Raw genomic sequence first — 16109 nt, 5'->3', positions numbered from 1 at the left:
TGTTTTTTCTCTTTCCACAAGTTACATGTCAGGTAGCACATGCTCTGATGCAGGGGTAACACATCAGATTCAGCCAGGGAGTGAGCAGACAGAAGGAAAATAATATTGCAACATTTTGCATGAAATGTTTTGTTATTTTTTGGGTCTAAGTCATTTTAAGATTAATAAATAAGTAAACAGTGTAACTAATATGGCCGATCAGACACCTAATTATTTTGCATTGATTCAACAAATGCGTCAGCCAACACAGAACCAACGTCTGCCCAGGAAAAGACTGAATGGTCAGTTGTAACTGATTCCAAGGTATTTACGCCACAAAGTAATGTGCTCACAGCACTGGACAGAGACATGGTTAAAACTTCTATAAGCTCCTTGCTTAAGACTGATGTTTTAATGTAAACCTTTATTCTCTCTTTATGTGTAATCAGGTGTTTTGAAACGTTTCCCCTTGCTCTTGTATTAATATTGTGGTTTTAATACTTCTGCAATCAATGTTTACTTCTACCACGGCTAAACTAGCTCATGGTAGATCATGTTTAAAGTCCTTTTGAAGCTAATTTGGTTAACTGAACAATTGTTTACATTTTATGTTAATACACGTGCAACATATTAACATTTTAAGAAACTTGAACATTTCTGCCTCAGTTTCCATCAAAATACCTATGTAAATCGCTATATTTCTGAACAAAGGACTATAAAAACATGTCTCAGGAAAGTTATTTTCTGATTGGTCAACTTGGCCCTGGAGGGTGGACACAAACCATCCTTAAAAAAGTTTGTTCCTGAGGCTGTCACGGTTCGGGAAGGATGAGGGAACGAGGACTCAAATGCAAACACAGGAGGATTTATTATTAATTAAAATAAAACAAAAAAGAACATCAAAAACCACCCCGAGGGGGAAAAACATAACTATAACTCAAACAGACAAACAAACTTGGCTGGGCTGGCGAGACAAGACTACAGCAGGAAAACAGGGGGTGTTTAGACGACGAACTGGCACAGGACAGCAGACATGAGGAGAATATAAAGCAGAATTAAATTAATACACTGGTGAACAAACAGGTGTTAAACATGTGAATCTAATAAACTAGTAATGGGTTAACAAGCAGGGTGGGACTAGACAATAGACGGGAGAGCACATGGCACAAAGAGACAACACAAGCTATGCGCTCACCTAAAACAAGACTAGAACAGGCAGCCAATGAGATAACTCCTTAACCGTGCGTTCATGACAACACAAGCACGCGGTGCATGTAAACATACACCACGTGCTAAACACAACACCAACAGAAGACTGAACGCAAGACACGAGTACACGATGAATGAAAACACTCACCGTGCACTCACACACGCAGCATGCATGTTTCATCCCAGCGCCAACCAAAACCGAAACCAACAGGACAGAGCCGCTGGGAATGAAACACCACACTGCAGACAGACGAACGTGAACACCCGGACGGGAGCGCGCACTTGCAAACATTCAAAGACCTCATGCACACGCTCAAGCGGGGACGTGCACGGTCCATGCACGTTCACAAATGCCACTCATTCCGAGACACACACAATGACAAAACAAGTGCTCGACCCAAGAAAACTCGAGCTGAGCACAACAGGACAGGACTAGACAGAGCTAGTGTCCAGACTCTGCCACCAAAACAAGAATTTACAAGACCAGAGTGGCAGAACTCTGACAAAGGCGCCCAAGGATCTAAAAAAAACAGACCCCAGAGATGGGAATCTAACCTAAGACCCCAAAGACCTGAGAAAGAAACAGACCTAAGCAGAGAAACCTTCAAGAAAGCAGAAATCCCAGAAACAGGAAACCCCAGAGACCCAGAAACCACAGCCCAGAGAAAAGCTTGAACCCAGAGGACTCCAGGGAGCAGGTGGGGACCCAGACGAAATGGGTTAATCGCACAGCTCGGACATTCCCATATCTAATACCTTTTTTTCTTTCTTTTCCATCAAGAGTCTAACGTTAGTTAAGTATTGTGCGCCGCAAACCAGTAGTATTCATGACACGCACTGTACTACTTCAAACTTGAAACAACCAACTCCACCCCACTCCAAGCCTTTTGTGGAACAAAGAACAACCAGCCAGCCACCGTACTAAACAGAGGGAGCTTCTTCACATCATGCAAAGAATGCAAGTAACACTTCTATCTGAACTGGTGTAAACTATATGCAACCCTATATATATATTTAATTTCAACAGAATTAATTACAAAAGTCAGTTTCATCTTGCGCTGCCAGATTTTTTTTTTTTTTACGTTTTAAGCATAAACTTCAACTACATATGAAACAAATGTTTCTTAAGAAATGGTTTATATTTGTATTTGGGGGAAAACATGCCTATAATTTCAGATTCAGGACTGTTTTAAGACCTTAAACTCTAGTGAATTGAAACATTTCAAAACCTTTTTTAGGACCTTTTAATTTCAATTATGACATCATTTTCCATTATATGACATTTACATTTACATTTAGTCATTTAGCAGACGCTTTTATCCAAAGTGACTTACAAATGAGGACAAGGAAGCAATTTACACAACTATAAGCACAACAATGAATAAGTACATGCTGCAGGCAAGTTTTAAGTGTGTAAAGAGTGCAAGAAGCAAAACATTATTATTATTATTATTTTTCTTTTTTGTAGTTAGAGGAGGAGTCAGAGAGGGAATTTCATATTAGTAAGGAAAGTGGAGACTAAATAGTTGAATTTTTAGTCGCTTTTTGAAGACAGCGAGTGACTCTGCCGTTCTGATGCAGTTAGGGAGTTCATTCCACCAACTGGACAGATTGAATGCGAGAGTTCGGTAAAGTGATTTCTTCCCTCTTTGGGATGGAACCACGAGGCAACGTTCATTCACAGAACGCAAGTTTCTGGAGGGCCTATAAATCTGCAGAAGTGAGAGCAGATAAGAAGGGGCGCAGCCAGAGATCGCTTTGTAAGCAAAGAAATCGCTTTGTATGCAATGACATGCGACTTGTTTCTATTTGATAATTACTTCATCAAAATAACTTTTAGGATTGTTGAATAATTCACATTTTGTCTTGACATTTTAAATTTATTGACAGTATTTCCCCAGATAACTAACTGTACTATTTCTCATGTTTTGCTTAATTAAAGAGCCAATGTCACTTATTCTGGAAATAATAGTGTGATTATCTCGAACTCTAAAGTAAATATATTAAGTTCACAGGTTACAGGTAAACACACGAACATTCAGAAGCAAAGTTGACATGCAGGACTAAACTGAACCACATAATCAGCAATGTCTACCAGCCTGTGCTGTCCAATCTTTGGGTCTTACTTTCATCGGTTATCCAATTTTGATTATGCTGACAATGCAAGAAATTAATAACAACCAAAAAAATGTCTCTCCTAACAGGCTGCCTGGGTCAGTCAGATGGTAAGTAGTTATTATCTAATGTCATTTCAGTCGAAGTGTTTAGCTGTAAATGTGCTGAAAACAGACAATAGTCAAATCCTCTTTTCTCTCATCAGTCTGTGGTCGAGCGCCTCTCAACACCAAGATTGTTGGTGGACTGAATGCAACAGAAGGGTCTTGGCCCTGGCAGGCCAGCATTAACGTCAAGTCAACAGGACGATTATTCTGCAGCGGGTCACTAATCAGTGAAAGATGGGTTTTGACAGCTGCTAGCTGCTTTCAGAGGTTTGAAAATACCAAGTTTAATATTATCATTTTTTTTTTAAATATTCAAGTGTCCAAGTATAATAGTGAATATCTGTGTATTCATTACAGTGGAATTAAATCTAATTTGTTTTACAGCAATAATGTGTCTGATGTTGTGATCTACTTGGGACGTCAGACCAGAAATGGCTCAAACCCACATGAGATACCCAGGACAGTGATTCAAGTCATCAATCATCCTAAAGATAACAGTTTCACCAACAGTATAGCACTTGTCCAGCTCTCTTCCTCCGTGACTTTCACTGATTACATTAGGCCAGTGTGTCTGGCTGCTGCTGGTAGTGTGTTTGTTGACGGGACAGAGAGTTGGGTCACTGGCTGGGGCTCGATTAATTCCATTTGTGAGAAGCATTGCTTCAAAATTACAGTTTGAGCAAATAGATATTTTATGAGATATTAACAAATCTGTGTTTTTATTTTGTGTGACAGATGTAATGCTTTCTGATGTGCTGAAGGAGGTGGAGGCCCCTATTGTGAACAACATTGAATGCAGTACTAAGTATGAACAAACAGTTACAGACAACCTGATATGTGCTGGATTTGTAAATGAGACAGGAAGGTCACCATGTAGGGTAAGACAATTTATCAGGCACTCACTCTTTTTCATTTATATTCCACTGATTTTTATTCAATTTTTACTTATTTCATTGCTCATCTCTATCAAAACACATACACTGTATTTAAAAAAAAACTGTTACAAACTCTTTTTTTAAACACAAAAGAATTAATCTATCAAGGGAATGCAACACAAAGAGTACACATGAAAGTTGTCCAAACTAGTAAATTTATTACAAACAAAACAAATCAAACAAAATCATGTGTCACAACTAAGCAAGAATGAATAAAGAATCAAAGCTCATGTTCTCCAACAAATATACAACACTAACCTAAGACTAAACAACCCAACAATTAACAAAGCATACTAAAATAAGACTTAAGCTACAGTCACACTAGAGTTTGTGTGTGTGTGAAATTCTGTCGCACGGCAAAAGGGGCGGGATTAAACAAGCTTATTAGACATTTAAAAAATCAAGCGATTGCTCCATGTTTTAAATTCCTGTCCAGAGAGGTCATATTTTGATCCTCTATTGGTCTCATGCAGTCAAGTGATGCGATTTTGTAGGTAAGAATTCACCAAGCTTGAACTTTGCACCGCAGAAACCTGCGAAAGCCGTAACAAAAACAAAACATGCATTTTATGGTAAGGCAAATAGCAGGTACAATATAAGAAAATAATTTTAACAGCAACATTTAAGGTTTTAAGCTTTTTCAATAAGTTTAATTAAATTTCTAAATTTAATTACATTCAATTTTAAATAAATTTCATGAATCCCCTTATGAAAAGCATACTTAAAGTTCGTTTTGTTAACAGCCCCTGTGAAATTAGGATATAGTGTTAGTCTTAGGGACACCTATAAGCTAGTGTGCTGCAAAAAAGTGACAAAATTTGCTTTAAGAATATCCAAAGCTTACAGTTTGTCGCTTTCTCCAATAAGGATCAACATTTTTTTGATGTCACCTCATATTTCAGTTTCTCATCAGATCTTCTGACCAAACAAATGCTCTATATCTGACATGCCCTGCCCCCTTTAAGACGCTTCTTGCATTTACTTTTTATTCGATACTTGATCTCAACCACTCTCACTGGCAGAGCTGTGAGAAAAGCTAAATGCTATTGGCTGTTTTTAAAGGGGAGGAGCTACTCTATGTCCCTCCCTGTCTTCATCTTTCCGTTGAAACTGCATCAAACATCAAACAAAAATGCACATTTAAAAGCTCTTCATGGTACCTTTAAGCATACGTAATTAATGGGTATTGTATATTGATAATGTGTATCAGTGGCGGTTTTAGGCATGGGCAATATGGGCGATTGCATTTTGCCGGGGGTGCGGCATGGGGAGACGGTCCAAAACAAAACAAAAAAACGTGCCCCGGCAAAAATCCAATGTCTTCCATTTGAGATATGTTTTACTTTATGCAAGTGTATTAATCTTTTGCATGCACAAGTTTGTTTCACTTAGCGTTTATTCCAGCATGTAGACTGGACGTCTGTACCTGGGAGTACCGTATTACGTCTCTGAGTGAGCTGCATTCATTCATGAGTAAGACTTGGTTCAAACCAATCAGCGCGCTCTCTTGTGCATGCGGTGCAACTTCAATAATATGCATGCTAGCTTTGAAGACTGTTTGTACCTGAAAAAGTGTTCAGACGGCAGAGAGATGACACGTTGTGTTGCCAAAAGAAGTGGGAAAAGAAGAAGAACTGTTTGGAGATACAGGTCGTCAGTGTTGCTTTTATAATGTGCTGCGACGAAGGTTTTATTTTCATTTTCCAGCTATGAGAGCACAACGGATTCACGTGTGGATCAGTGCATGCAACAAGCGGCGGAAATACGTTTGTACGAAACATTTTTTACTCAAGAGCTTTTCGCATCTGAAAATTGTGAAATCCGGATTTGCTGCTCGTCTCCTTTAAAAAAAGACGCAGCTCTAGTTGGTGTTGATTGTTCTGTCTCTACAGATTTGGTAAGAGTGTGCGATCAATGCCCTTTCTTTGTTTATTCACATGGCAAAGTTATAGTTCGTATGGTCAGCAGTACTCTTTCAGTGTTTAAAGAAAGACATTAGTCAAAATGATTTCTAAGTTACTTAGTTTACATTAATATCACTACAATATTATGGACTGAAAGATCTGCTGTAAATGCTGCTCTCCGAGTGTAAACGTGAACACTGCAAGCAAACTGTTGCGACCGTTGTGTTTAATTTTCATTTTGTGACAGGATTGTCTACACACACACGGCTTTCTGACCTACCGAGTGCATCTGAGTTACAGAGAAATGCAGAGGTTTTTTCTCTTATACGACGTGCGATATCAAGCATTCCACCTTCATTAAACACAGTCACTGTCTTTCTCCCTGCATTTGTGTTTGTTTTGCCTCACTGAAAATCAGCACGTGCCCAAAAGGAAACTCCCATTCTTATTCAAATCCTTCCCCTTTTCCCTTCCCTGACACTTCCACCTAAACAGAGCTAGACATACCCACTGTCCTGACATTTTCCAAACTAGAGGTGTGAAAACACCCTGCTGAAATAGGGGGTTTCATGACCCTGTAGGCGAGCAGGTCTGAATCATCGTCGGACAATGAAAGCCCACCCTCCGATGCCGGGGTGGACGTCTGGTCTCCGGTTTCATCAAGCGTAAGGGCTACCATCTGGTTAGACGGATCGCTTCCCCCGCCGAAACTTGGATGGAGCGCTTGGAGGAGCGGGAGGTCGTGGGCCCGGAGGCAACGGATTATCTCTCGCTGAATCCCTCAGATCTGCCCGAGTGCCTGCTGCAGTGCGAACCCTCATCGACTCTCTCAGAAGGCTGTAAAAGTCTCTGAATCAAAAAGGATGGCGTTTCTTTGCTTTCCTGTGCTTATATGCGGAGTTAATTGGCAATAAGGCACACGTGCACAAGCTTACGCTGCCAACTCATTTGGCATTTCATTGGCCTGTTATATACTCTTTCAGACGATTGGCTTTTTGAAACGAAATCCCCATTCGTGGATTAAAATCCACTTATAGCATTGAAGTTCCCCATCCGAAGGGGAAATCCACTTTGCACCACGGCGCATGGTCTAACAGGGTTGAGCTTATTCTCTTAATGAGTTAAAGGTGTGTTTAGAGAATAAACCACTCGAAGAATAAAAGAGTCTCATCTCCCATTCCCTTTAAGAGTCAGTTGCATCGCACCATAGCGCATTTGCTATTTACATGACCAACTTTGTAAGTGGAAAAACTGAACACTTCACTAGAGAGAATACAGTTAAACAGAGCATCTACAGAGCAAGCATGAGAGAATGAGCCTCCTCATTATTTACTTTCACTTTCACTCTCTTCCGTGGACAAGAAAATGTGTTGTATGCACAGATATCCATTAGTCTATAAATAATTAATTTAGTTTAAGCGCAAAAATTTGTTTCAAAACTATTTCTAAATTCAGTTCTATTTTCCAGCAAGCGAATAAAAGAACAACAATAACGAAGTGTGGTCAAAAAACTGAGTTATATCCGAATACACATGCTCTGCCCCATATGGTCAAAACCTGACAGGTGGGCAAATCTAAGCTTGTCTTTAATAAAACAAAAATAAATATGCATAAAATAAATAAAACTGCTAACGACGTACTTTTTGGGCCGGGCTGATCATCGTCTTATGATCTGATCGGCCCATAAAAGGCTTAGCAGCCTATGTTTTTTTTTTCTGCCTTATTAATTGACACTGCTGTGATCTGTGACTCTCTGAAAGTAGATGCTTTTTTTTCCCGGACAGACAGAACGGGCCCGCCCATGTGACACTCTGCAGCCCATTGGCTCTTTTCGGTATTGACATTTGGCTGGCCCAATCACAAACTCCTATTTTGGACTCCGTGTGAGCGTGCGTCGTCTGTGTGTATTTGTCAAAATAGTCGAGAGTCAGAGAGAAGAAACGCAAGGGAGGCGCCGAAAAATCGCGGGAAATACACCGGCGTTTCATTTAGCGATGCTGAAAAGTTCTCCGTTCATTCTAGTACACGGCTAAAAGCGCAAATCACGTGACAACACACTCTCTGCCAAGAGCTGCAGCCAGTAGTTTAGCGGGTGAGCATAAACCCCAGGTGAGAGTATAGTGCATGTCAGACAGTTCATCTGCTGGATGATCTCATCTCACTATAGTTGTTAAACGTGATATTGAATTCATCTTGTCTCTATCTAACAATTCTTATGTCTTTTTGCATTAGCAGGCAGTTTTTGTTATGTTTATTCATGAAATATAGGCTGAGTGAATAGTGTATTGAATAAGCTAAATTGGCTGTAGTGTACGAGTGTGTGTGAATGAGTGTGTATAGGTGATTTCCAATATTGGGTTGTGGCTGGAAAAGCATCTGCTGCATAAAACATGCTGGAATAGTTGGCAGTTCATTCCACTGCGGCAACCCCTGATAAATAAGGGACTTATGCGAACAAAGAAAAATAAATGAATAGTGTATTTTTTAGAACTCAACAAATATCTTTATGGACAGTATACAGAAATTAAATTGAGATTAAAGTTTGTATTTATTTATTTATTTTATATATTTGGCTTTTGTGTTTTATAGAATATGAGTTGATAAAAATATTGGACGTGCATGGATAGATAGCATTTTGATTTAATTTAGTGGGCCGCTCTGGCCCAAAATGCCAGGGCCGATTTTTTGTCCCAGTCCAGCCCTGCTTGACGCAGAAGTATAAACCAGGCTTAACACGACTCCTTTTTTAGACCAAAATGCCCAAATGCATTTGCTATTTAAACAGCGTGGTGCAACACGTCAAAAAGACTGTTGCATCAAGCTGAAACTAGCAAACAATATTTGTGCCATGCCTTGCACCGCATTGCGCCGGGTGTATGATAGGGCCCTTTATGTCACTTATGACACAAGGTGTCGGCTCGCAGCGAGTTTTGCTAGTTGACAAAACTGAAGTTGATGTAATATGATGATGATCTTATTTTGACTAAGTATGGCTATAGAAGCAGAAAGGATGGATAATGAGGCAGAGAGATAAGACTTCATAACATTAAATCTCCGCCTTGAGTCAAGTCTATAAACAGATTATTCTATAAAACATGTATATTTTTTGTATTTTATAGAATTGCCAAAATGAATTGTTTTCCAGTTACATTTAGGTTTGATTTCTATTATTTATTTATAATTAAACCTATTATTTATTTATAATAGTACTTGTATAAAAATAATAATAATAATTATTATTAATATGTTTGCGTGGGTTTCCTCTGGGTGATCAGGTTTCCCCTACAGTCCAATAACATGTGGTACAGGTGAATTGGATAGGCTAAATTGTCTGTAGTGTATGAGTGGGAATGAGTGTGTATGGATGTTTCCCAGAGATGAGTTGCAGCTGGAAGGGCATGTGCTGCGTAAAACATATGCTGGATAAGTTGGCGGTTCATTCCGATGTGGTGACCCCAGATTAATAAAGGGATTAAGCCGAAAAGAAAATGAATGAATGGATGTGTTTAATAAATTAAAATTCTTGTTTTGTCCATATTTAACCCAAAATTAGGGTAAAATAACAAAAAAAAAAAGAAGTTAGAATGTACATGTTTAATGGTTCTTTTCTATATTAGGTTGCTCCATGTAACCTTCTAGAACCATACTAGAACTTCACATCTATAAACCAACTATATATAAGCTTGAGGGAGGAGGGGGCGTATATTGGGTGGTTCGCCCAGGGAGCCATTCAAGCTAGCACCTCCACTGGTATGGGTTGTTGTGATGTTGCATTTTCCTTGTCACACATGACAAAAATGAGTATTGTCATTATTTAAAACACAGTAAATTATTTATAAATAACATTTATTTGTTTTCAATGGACCTCTTGTTAAAAAAATACTGCTGATATTAATGATTTATTTAAATTTCAAAACTGTCTTATGTTGTGACTGTCTCAAGCATACTGTATATTTTAATAAATGCAGCTCTTATAAATGTTCATAAAATCATGAAAATATACCTCATGCCTAATTTTACAAGTGATTAATTTATTAAATGCAAGTATTAAAGTTTTTCGTCAATACAACAATTTCATTTATTGCAGCGAGACCTTGACAGAATTATGTCACTTTCTGGGTTCCTGCCTGTGTTTGTAAAAAATGTCTTACTTTTAGCTTGATTAGGTCATTGTGCAGGACTTGTGTCTGTCATTCCCAAAGATGATTTAATGCTGTGTAAGCCACAAAACAGGCCTGAAGCCACATTATTGTGGTCTAAACCCAGGTATTTCAGTTTTATTTTCCAACCCCTATATATACACTGATGCGTGTATGTACATGAATACATTCACAAATATGCATGTGATCTGCCTAATGCAAAATGATGATCATTTAAGATTATTCTGGAAGAAACTGTATTAGGACACATGTTCTTAACCCAGATGTAAACAGTGGCTCCTTTTTATTATTAATGTTTTTATTTATTTATATTATTATCCTCTTTTATTTTTCTTTAATGTACATTTTATTCATATTACCTTACAGTTTGAGCTTAATTTGACTATAATTAGTCATTAACACGCCTCCTTTTTAGACCAGCATACCCATGAGTCCACAAAGTGGCGCAAATGGATTTATTATTTAAACAACGTGGCACAAAACGTGAAAATTACAGTTGCACTGGGGCCTGTTTCAGAAAGTATGTTAACTGAAAACTCAGAGTATTTTAACCCTGAAATGAGAGAAACTCTGGGTTTTCCGTTTCAAAATGGCAGGTTTGTTAAACTCGAGAAAGCAGGGTAAGTCAAGCCTGTTTCTGAAAGAAAGGTAACTTTAACTCAGAGTCAGTTACTGTGGTAACTTACTCTGTGAATCTAACCTGGTCAGAAGCAGGTTTTATTCTATAAAACTCAGAGTTTCTGTCTGTCTCCTCCCCTTTTTTAAAGATGAAGCGGTATTTCGCCTTAGCCTTAAGTTTTTTTCGCCTTAGCCTTAATGCTCATTTTGGATATGTGCATAAAAACGATTGATGGAAACGTCATGATGCACATAACTTTTTAAAATATGTATAAAAAACGTGCATAATTGAGTAGGATAAACTTTTATTCGATAGAAAATGTGCGCATAAACTACGATGGAAACACTTTTACTGAACAAATTACAGTATGTACATTAAAAGATCATGATCATATGATAATGAAAATGTGTGTAAATGGACAAACCAGCTGGCTGAGCACACTGTAACATGTCTTAAATATTGTTTTAGTCATTCTAAAATGCCTTAACTGTTTCAGTATTAGTGTATATTATTAATTACCTCCGAACGTCTGGTGCGTGTCAAGAATCTCCGCGTCTCATGGCTTCAGACGCCCCCACGTGTTCATTGTGTTTCAGCATTGTCTTCTGACATCGAGGCGCAAGTACATTAATTAGGCTAAATAAAGAATTAATTGACGCAGCTTCTTCTACCACAGTAAATTCTGTTTTTACTGTTGATATTTGGTGCCAGTTTAATCAGAAAGTGAAGATTTTTTCTCTTTGACTCGTTGGATGGAATTTTATTCGCATCTTTTATGCAATATTCCAGTTTTGCACATAAATTTATGTAATATATTTGGATGGAAACATAGCTATTGCCTACATTTTAGTCACACACAGAAAAACTGTACGAGAATGGCTTATCTTTTTTTAATAAATAATTAAATTAAATTCACCTTCGACATGCACTGTAACTAGATTAATGGGATTATTATTCTTTCTAAAAATTATTTTTAGTACTGCTTACCTTCTAAATGTTATATTAACCTCTATCACTTGATCAATAAAAAAGGCAGACACACAAGTGCACTGTTAAATCATTTAAAACTAATAAATGTATAAAAAAGTTTAGAAAAAAAATATAAACGTCACAAATTACATTACTTATTTTATTATACTTAAATATTTAAATACTTAAAAAGTGAAATTAGGCATTTACTTGAGCAGCTGTTTTCCCACGCTATCCATCTCTTCTTCACTGATGGTTGCTTCTTTTCAAATATATAAGCTCATATTTGCTATAACTTTGCATGAGAACATCAAGTTCAGCTGGAGAAAGAAATGGTGATCTCTTTTATAAGATATTTCCATAGTCATTCGTAATGTCTGCGCTCCATTGATAATGCCTTTTTAAAGTCACGGTGTGCACGCTTAACTCTAAGTTGGTCTACTCGAAGTTGATTGACCCAGCTCAGATCAGCTGTTCTGAAACCGAAAACTCTGAGTTTTTAATCTCTCGGTAAATCAACTCAGAGTTCATGTTTAAACTCTGAGTTGTTTGAACCTCCTTACTGAAACAGGCCCCTGGTCTGAAAATAGCAACAAACCACACTAAACGTGGATGTATGATAGGGCCCTAAGGGAGTTAAAATGAGCCTATCGTCAAAAGAAGTGGAGTGAGTAAAATGTCTTTCACATGCAGCATCTCAGACTCATATCTGTAACAGAGTTATTGTAGAAGTGTAAATTGTGTTTCTCTTTGCAGGGAGACGGTGGAAGCCCACTGATCACTAGACAGGGCTCCCAGTGGATTCAATCTGGAGTTTTAATCTATGGTTTTTGTGGTCAAAATGGCATTCCTTCTGTATATGCCAGAGTGTCTGAATATGAGGAGTGGATCCGCAACTACACCAGCAGCAGTCTGCCTGGATTTCTCTCATATCCCGTCATTTACACTTTCATGAATGCAGGATCAGTCAACCACTCCTCATTTCCCCTTGCTCTTGCATTCTCCATCATCACTCTCTTCATCTCACGCCTCTTTTGAAGACTGAGTTATGATGATTTCTGGGATGTGGTACTATAATCATTATAACAGCTTACTGGATTCATAAAATTAAGGAGGTGTTTCTATATTTAATCCTTTGTAGAAACTTTCAATTGGATTAGACTCTGGGGCATCTACTGTATGTTATAATGAAACAAATTCAATTCATTGATTATTTAACAAAAGGTTATGAAAATAAATCAGCATCTCTAGCAAAATAATGCATCACTGTATTTCCCTTAGCCTAATCATTTACTGTGTCAAATAAAAAGGGGTCGTGAAAATGCTCAGATATACTTTAAAGTTCATTACACTTAATAGAAACGTGAGGAAAAAACGGACTTCAACTCTATCAGAACTCTTCTGCAGACAGCTTCTACAGCAGTTCCTGTTTTTACCTAAGATTAATTATTAAGGAAAGATTTTGTTGGTGTTTAATGTTTTATTTTGAGATTTTTATATCTTTAAAGTTTCTACACATTTCTGTTTTATTTTTCCCTAATTTTCTGGGCATAGCTGCGTTTGGCAGTCCATTCCGAAAGCAAATGTTTGCATTAGGAAAATGGCTCTGCATCTCAGCATAGTGTTCAGAGCTCTGCAAAGATCCTTGAGACCACCTCCTACTCTGCCTAATTAATCATGTAATTAATTTAAAAAATTGTGACCTGATTGTGCAATGCAATTTATTTACAATAGTAGGTAACACTTTAGTTTAGGTCACAATTCACCGCATTAATAAACCATGAACTACCACTACTATCTTTATAAACTACTAATTAGCTGATTATTAGTTTAAGTTGATTTTAGGTTTTGAATAGGATTAGGCATGCAGAATAAGATTATCCGTTATAACTACTAATTAACAGTTAATTTCTTAATAATAGACAGGTAATAAGCCAGTGGTCAGCATGAATTGTGACCTAAACTACAGTGTTAACCAACAATAAAATCACGTTTTACCAGTGGAGAATATCAAATGCTAGATTCAAAAACATCAATAGCTCACAAATAATTACCTCCATATTAACATCATAAGCATTATCCCTACTGTGACCACATATAATTAAATAAGTTTTTAAAGTGTATCAGCAGATGGCGCCGTAAATCAAATTTATGAAAAATATATTTTACCTTTAACTGACAAGGATCACTCATATTTTTTATATGCACAAGTCTATCAAAGAACAAAAGAGAAAAAAATTATGAATAAAATGTATTACAATTATATTATCTGATCTGTTGATATATATATATATATATATATATATATATATATATATATATATATATATATATATATATATATATATATATATTTTTTTTTTTTTTTTTTTTTTTTTTTTTTTTTTGTGCAGGGACAAATATTAGATCGTGTATACATATTCCACATACACATCCCACGCCTTGCTCTTCAACTCACCCACCTTTGCCCTTTGCCTTTATTGATTGTCAGCATCAAGAAATTTCTTGTAGTTTTGTCTCACTCCACAGAGGTCGTTGCAGCATTTCAGTTGAAAAACAACCTCGTTCTCTTCATCCTGATGGTAAAAACTGTATTAATAAACTCACAATCAATGCTTTTCTCAGTAAAATTATAATAGAAAGTGGAGCAACTGGAAACTGTTTTGTGAGACGATAGAAAATATTTACAAACTACTTTATTGATTATTTATTATTTTATTTAACAGCCTAATAATATTTTATAAGACTTTTTTTAACTCTATAAACTAATAGTGGTACACAGCTTTCCTTTAGTGGTACATGGACAAATCACTGAATGATAAAAGAAAAGTAACACACTTTTAATCCTTTGATGCGTCATATAACACTGATGTGATAGGGTAAATGCAGAAGGACTTTTCAGTAACGCAGTTCAAGCACTTCCAGTAAAAGTTAAGGGGACACTACACTGTCAGTGGGCGCCGTCTTTCGGATGAGACGTTAAACCGAGGTCCTGACTCTCTGTGGTCAATAAAAATCCCATGGCACTTCTTGTTAAAGAGCAGGGGTGTTACCCTGGTGTCCTGGCCAAAGTCCCTCTATCGGCCCTTAAGATCATGGCCTCCCAATCATCCCATTTCACCAAATTGGCTTTATCAGTGTCTCTTCACTCCACCAACAGCTGGTGTGTGGTGAGCGCACTGGCGCCGTTGTCCTGTGGCAGCCGTCGCATCATCTACGTGGATGCTGTACACTGGTGGTGGTGTGGATAGACCCCCCCTCATGATTGTGAAGCGCTTTGGGTGTATGTCCATACACAATAAATGCGCTATATAAATACACATTAGATTACATTACATTGCCTGGCTCTTATTGTGTCTATGCTTCTTGCTGGTCTCTGCAGTCACTGTGTCATCATTATTTGAATTACTGGTTATGCTAGGTTTTGACTCATTGTTTTAAATAAATATGTGCTTATGAAACAATTATAGGTGACCTAAAGAATAAATAATATTAATTAGGGCCTATTCTACAGTTAAGTTCAAATGTAACTATGTAGACATAATTGCATTTTTTGTCATGTGCTCACCTCTACTTTAGAGTTAACTACAAACCCAAAGTACAGTGTGTAACGATTTAGTTTTTTCTACCTCTACCACACTCTTCCCTGTCTCTGCTAGGCCTATACCGTCGCATCCTTTCTCACAGCACTGGTATTGGTAACACCCTTAATAAACACAGTATAGGATGTAAAGATTGCAGCAAAATGTTTTCTAACTGATTGCTCTCAACATTTGAATACCAGGGTTTCTGCAGGTTTCTTCAAATCAAATGTAAGACATTTGAAGACCATTTTACGACCATTATGAATAAAATTTTAGACTTATACAGGGCAAAACACTAAGGATTTTTCTAATGGTCTGTTAACTTTGGTAAATAGTTTTTGTATTAACAGAAGATCATGTAAAGGGATGTGTTGCTTTAGTTTTCTTTCCATGATTAGAGAATTTAATTTGGAGAATTTGCTGAAAATGTAACAGCTGTTTTAAACTGAATCTCTTTGCAATAAAAAAACTGATTTGGCCAGATTGGGTAGCTTTACTTGGACATAGGGAAATAAAGACCTGTTTAAA

At 37.3% G+C, this 16109-nt stretch overlaps 1 protein-coding gene across 1 annotated transcript; it reads left to right on the top strand.

Moving 5' to 3' along the window:
- Positions 1-2544: 2544 nt before the first annotated feature.
- LOC100004545 (serine protease 27-like) lies at positions 2545-14261 on the top strand. Its single transcript, XM_068218167.2, has 5 exons — positions 2545-3413; positions 3509-3677; positions 3795-4057; positions 4146-4288; positions 12754-14261. Exons 1-5 carry the CDS (start codon positions 3377-3379, stop codon positions 13033-13035), a joined length of 894 nt encoding a protein of 297 aa, XP_068074268.1. The 5' UTR covers positions 2545-3376; the 3' UTR covers positions 13036-14261.
- Positions 14262-16109: the final 1848 nt, after the last annotated feature.

This window comes from Danio rerio, chromosome 3 (assembly GCF_049306965.1).
Source record: "Danio rerio strain Tuebingen ecotype United States chromosome 3, GRCz12tu, whole genome shotgun sequence".
Lineage (NCBI taxonomy): Eukaryota > Metazoa > Chordata > Actinopteri > Cypriniformes > Danionidae > Danio > Danio rerio.
Note: the sequence above shows the minus strand (reverse complement) of the source record. Positions and strands in the feature narration are given on the sequence as shown.

Bases quoted from the DNA above. Each gene is read 5' to 3' on its own strand.
- LOC100004545 (XM_068218167.2), top strand. From the start codon at position 3,377: ATGTCTCTCCTAACAGGCTGCCTGGGTCAGTCAGATG. The intron at 3,678-3,794 runs GTTTGAAAATAC...TTTGTTTTACAG, and splicing joins GCTGCTAGCTGCTTTCAGAG to CAATAATGTGTCTGATGTTG. The intron at 4,289-12,753 runs GTAAGACAATTT...TTCTCTTTGCAG, and splicing joins CAGGAAGGTCACCATGTAGG to GGAGACGGTGGAAGCCCACT.